Here is a 5,882-nt window from a genome sequence, read left to right as displayed (position 1 = left end):
TATTGTTAGCAGGATCTACACTCAAAGAAATTTTTGCGCCTTAAATGAAACAGTGCAGCACCAACTGAGGGTGTAGGCTTGCTCTTGCACCCTAAGTGGGAAAAAGTTGCAAAAATGCACCTTTTTATTTATTCATTCATTTATTTGTTTATTATTATCATTATTTTGTTGGGGGCAATAGTTGACATTAAGAAAGGTTCAAATTTACCCTTGTTTTTTTTTTGCTAGGCTGCACCCTCAGTGCATAAAATAATGAACATATATTACACTCAATAGCACCCTTTTGGGGTGTTGTACCAACCCCTGTTCAAATTTGAACCCCTCCTTAGTGTGTATGGCCGCATATGCATCCGGGGTTCGATAGTTTTTATAGTAAGATCTTTGGAAGAAAAAAGTAGACATCTTAATTGTGAACCGATAAAGATCAATCAATCTTTGATCTGTCAAGCATTCCGTCTCAATACAGTGTAGGCGACAGAAAAGGGGAAAAAGTGCCTATTTATACCCAAGCTCTAAAAGCAAAATAAGTCTAAGTCGACCCCCGGGCTATGACCGCCAAATCTACAAAACAATTTAACCCTGATTTAATCGGAAGTTGGTTATATTTTTGAACGAAAATGTGGAATCCTTGTGGGTCTGAAAACTTAGAGATCAGTCTTTGATCTGTCAACAACGCATTCCGCGTCCAAATGGCGGAAGAAAATAAATATCGTAAATAAAAAAAGGAGGCGTTCCTGTTGTACTTCACAGCACCGCGATCATGTGAGAGTTTCGTCATGTGACACCTTATCATCACATGACTCGCTATTTGTACGGTACCGGGAAGTTGAATGTTTGCGTTTGATTTGTACTTGGACTTGGTTGGAGAACTCTAATTAATTGGTCTTGATCCTGGATTTGTGCTACATCTTCCTGGACTCTGGTTAAAGCATTTTTTATTCGACTATATTACTAAGTAAGTATGTATCACATTGTAAAATATGAAAGTTTTAATATTTCAAAATTCAAGGTAGTAAATCGTCTTTCATTCCACATCCACTGATCTCGCTCATGCCCACGGCGCCACCGGACCCCGGCCGCGCGGCCCTCGTCCACCACACCGCTTGCTATCCTCGCAAGAAGAGAGTGCCGATTCGAGGAAGCCGGAACAACAACAACAACGAGGAAGCCGGAAGAGCTCATCAGTCATCAATCATCCATGTGCAATTGAAGTTTTGATATATTTTTCCTTGATGATGATCAGCATTTCATTTGTAAAGTACCATGATAGTAGTTCCATTTGCCCATGTTGCCCACTCCACTATAAATTAAATAGGTGTTGTAGATCTATGATCTAACGTTAGTAAAGTATTTAGCAATGGCTAATGCACTCTTTGTGGAAAAGTTGGATACATGCACTCATAGTCATAAGCCCCAACCCTTCGCCATACAGCAAAAAGTAAGGGATGGGACTGTAGACGTGTGAGACATACAGTTGGAATTCTCATTTATGAATGTGGTCAAGTAGGAGATCAGCAAGAGGAAAAAGATCATGAAAAAAAGAGAGCTAAAGAAATGGAGAAAGAAACATAAGGAGTAGACAGCAAGACATTAGAAAGGGGGACAATATGCAAACAGAAATAATAAAAAAACAAAGAAGAAAAGGTCAGAGAGTTAGGTGAAGGAAGAAGAGGAGAGAAGGAGAAAAGAGATAGAAAAAGGGCAAGATCCATGCTTTTTCGTAGGATGGGGGCACCCCGCATACGGCTTATGTTTAATGTTAGGAAGTTAAAGCGCAGGTGATTGCAGTTACATGTGTTCCGTGAAATCAAATTGGATTTATTACTATGAACATATTAAAATAATACCAACATGCTTATATAGCGCATATCCCTGCCAAATGCGTCCCTATGCGCTTTTGAAGGAGACAGATAAGGCAAAGAAAAATGAGAAGTTTGCTGGCAATCGCACTTACTCATTTACATGTAAAAGTGTTTTTTAAATAAGATAGATAGATAGATAAATGGTTTTATTAATAAAAATAACATAATGATACATACAGGCATGGTAGTTTAAAAAACTAAATTGCGCCATGAATTTACAATAAAGGTATACATTGTATATTATTTGATGGAATATTATTTATCAGAAAATATAATTTAAAAGAAAATACAAAATCATTCAATTCTTTGAGGTCGATAGACAACCTAGATGAAGAGATGACCTTCCCTTTACACCAATAAGAAGATCAATACTCAACATATTCAAACAATGTATTCTGTTTCATGTCATAACTGTGCACTTTGAAAGTTTTCTCAATGCAAACTCCTACTCCACCACCTGATCGACCTTTGCATGGAGTATGATGGAAGTCATAGTTCTGAAGACAACCCAAAATATCAGCTATAGTTATATAAAGTTTCTTGATAGCCAGTGTGCAAGGATGTTGATGTGGTTACTGATGACAAATTCACATATTGAAGAAGATTCAGAGTTTACAGACCTTGCATTCCAAAAGGCAAAAATGACAGGTTGAAGAATTATCAAAAGTGGCGATGTAATGATCTAGAGAAGGGGTATGATGTTCCGAAGAATAGGAGGCCTGGTAGGGCCTAACTTTAATCTTTATTCTATTCTATAACAAACTCCCATCCAATTGCTTCAGATACATTTGAGGTGAATAGATCCAATCCAAGTTTTTTTTTCAGTTCTAGAGAGAATGGGTAAATATGCGATTTAGCTTCATCCTTGGCATATATTACAAGTTTGGATAAAATATTTCTCTTTTCAATGTAGTTCATCATGAAGATTCTGCTGGTCGTAGCCAGTCTTCTGGCCGTTGGAATGGCCATGACTGATCTTGACAGACTGCAGTCAGAAACCATTTTGAAAGTCAACAGTATGAGGACCACCTGGAAGGTAACGTATGATTTTCACTTTTGTATGATTACCACTTTAAAAAGAAATATTAAAACAAAAGACTACATGGGCGATTCCATATGTGTTGTACGGTACATTTCAACAACAATTTCTCCTCTCTAAACTGAATGCTTGAGCAATGAAATTTTCTTTTAATTGTCAATGATAAAGATACAGTTGATAGGTATGTGAAAACTGATAAGCAACAAAAAAATGTTTGGTTATGGGTGAATGAAAGGTGAAAATGTTTTGTGTAGTACTGGACTGAGAAATGTCCCGTACGACACGCAACACTTTCACCTCCAATTCACCCATGAAGAGCATATTATTGTTGGTTGTCATTTTTTTACAGGACTACCCATTTAGTACTTCATTATTACCGCAAAACAAATCAAAGTCCCTCATTTGTTTGGATAGCAGAATGAAAATTGTGAAAATGGATGATTTTTCTAGCATGGAATCGCCCATTTATACAGTGCATTCCACAAAAAAGGACACTGGATTTCTTAGTTATTTTTTTCAAAATACGCGAACGATTTATCCTCTGTCATTAATATTTATAACCATACAAGTAAACTTTTCTTCTTCATGTTGACACCAAATGTGATAGGAATAGATTAGGCATATATGGGAATAGAGAGTTCGAAAATCTATGTCAAAACAAAGTTGTGCAGAAAAACTGGTTGAGATTTGTTCACGAAGTTACAACTGATTGTGGAAGAAAAGGGATGAATCTTAAGCATATTTTTTGTTTTTCTATGTTATATTTATTATGAAAGTGGACTTAGATTTACTTGTGAGTTTTTGCACAAGTTGTTTCTGGTATGTCACAGGATGTATTGGTTTCACTCTGCGAGGTTTGAAAAAGTTGGTAAGTGTTTGGTCTCGATTCAAAGAAGAAATTTTATTCTAAGGAATAATGTTCATTTTATGATCAAAACATATCCAATTATTGAGATATCTTTACTCTATAAATGGGTTTCTTTTTTGTGGGACGCACTGTGTACATGTATAGGCCTACAGTGATAGTTAATATTGGTTTACAGACTATTTACTGCAAAGTTCTACTTTTGTTTGTCTTTAATGTAAATGCATGAAGGCAGTTGTTGGAATCAAATGTTGTCAGTTTTAGCAATACCAGTTTCTTACATTCTTCATCTATGTGCCAATTTTACTGACTGGCAGGTCATGCAAACATGTAAGAATGAACTGTCCGAGCTGAACTGAATGAACTTAGTAGACTTATTAGTATCAGTAGGCAATAACAATATACCATGCAATGCATATCCCAAAACATACTATACTATATAAATGAATGATATGATACTCATTATTATTATTAATAATACAGAAATCATGGCTTCAATATGTTTTGCTTTACGGACACTTGTATTTTAAGAGCTCTCATCTTATTTTCTGTTTTGGTTCTCCCCTTAAAGGCTGGTATGAACTTCAAAGGCAGGGAGCTGGACGATATCAAGAGAATGCTGGGTACATTCAGGCACCCTAACCGCAGGTCAGTGCAACACTATCCCTCCTTACCTAGTTTATAGCATCCCACATCATAGAGGGATACACCTGTATAGATAGGAAGGAAGGGGGGGGGGGTGGAGGATTTATCCAAAGCTGAAACCTCCTCTACTGAAACCAGCAGCATCTAGGACTATGACCATTTTTGAAAAACACATTTTGCATTGAATTATTTTACAATTTTAAGTTGGGATTAATGCTAGGAATACCATAGTATAAATTCTACTGTAACGCAATCCTTTTGGTCGGAGGAAAGTGCAAATTGGCTTCAAGTTGCAGCCGATGTCAAAATTGCTATAAAGGTCAATACAATTTGAAAATGAGTTTGCTTTTTTTATTGTAGGGAGGCTCAGGGAGAGCTTGATTTTTATGTGAGCATTTATATGACTCCCAGAAATCTTATAACTTTTTGAAAATGTCAAAAAGTTCAAATGCTATTGAATTTTTTTCTTCTAAAATTGGATTTCTAAGTGCCAGGTTTCAGAGTATCTGCCTTCATTTCCAATTTAATGTGATTCCAAGGCCAAGCAGTAGCAAAGGATCTGGTAATTCAGCTTTATTTGGACAGTGACTCAATTACCACTTCTACTAACCATTAACAGACCTTTCCTAGAAAAATAAATTCTAGCTTTAATCCATGTTGCTCAGTCTAGCATACATCAATTGTTTAGGCTTATTTATTGCAAGGGCAATCATATTTAAGATACATTGTGATTTCATAGAATTTTCCCATTTTGGATCAACTGTATATACATGTAACCAACTCACAAATGAATAAAGAAATTGAATCAGTTTCTTTGTGTTTTTGTTTTCAAAGTGTCATTCTCTTTCTTTTTTTAAATAACCATTTCAATCCTCAAAGAACCTAAATAATGTACAATGTATGTATCCATCTGTGTGCAATATGTGCACATTTGTAAACTGCACATGAGTCAGACTTAAGTCAGGTAGGTAGCTGACTTAGATATAAGCAAAATACTTTGCCCCAAAAATACAATTGAGTTCTAAGATGGTAAAATATTTTACTGAAGCAAAATACATGAGTAAAGTACTTAGAATTCCAAATACTTAAGTATGAAATGGAATACCATTACCAGCCCAGGAATGTAAGATAATAATAATAGCTGGATTTATAAAGCGCTTTTTGCCAGAGGATACAAAGCGCTGCTATTATTACCCCGGCTTTAGCTTGAGCTACCATCACCGGCGCTCAGTGCATGCAAGGAATTAATCCTGCCGGGTACCCATTTACCTCACCTGGGTTGAATGTGATGGCAGCAAAGTGATTACCGGTACTTTGACACCTGACTTAATAAGGAACAGAAATCTCATGACTGGGGGACAGGAAGAGATCAGCTCTCATAAAAAATGCCCAACAACACAACCACCATAATTACCAAAGCAAATAAAGCAGCCATTAATGCCACATACCACAAGTCAACAACTTTCAAATT

The 5,882-nt window shown here is 36.2% G+C and overlaps 1 protein-coding gene across 2 annotated transcripts in view; it reads left to right on the top strand.

The window, feature by feature from the left end:
* Nucleotides 1-459: 459 nt before the first annotated feature.
* Nucleotides 460-5,882, top strand: part of LOC129263169 (cathepsin B-like) — a 16,627-nt gene continuing 11,204 nt past the window's right edge. Inside the window, exons 1-3 of one of the 2 annotated variants that reach the window (XM_064103286.1) lie at nt 460-955; nt 2,776-2,898; nt 4,338-4,414. In XM_064103286.1, coding sequence (XP_063959356.1) covers nt 2,782-2,898; nt 4,338-4,414 — 194 coding nt within the window. In that variant the 5' untranslated portion in view covers nt 460-955; nt 2,776-2,781. Of the gene's footprint in view, nt 960-2,775; nt 2,899-4,337; nt 4,415-5,882 lie in introns of both variants that reach the window. The other variant, XM_064103295.1, reaches the window with a different exon arrangement.

Source organism: Lytechinus pictus, chromosome 1 (assembly GCF_037042905.1).
Source record: "Lytechinus pictus isolate F3 Inbred chromosome 1, Lp3.0, whole genome shotgun sequence".
NCBI classification, from domain to species: Eukaryota; Metazoa; Echinodermata; class Echinoidea; order Temnopleuroida; family Toxopneustidae; genus Lytechinus; species Lytechinus pictus.
Note: the sequence above shows the minus strand (reverse complement) of the source record. Positions and strands in the feature narration are given on the sequence as shown.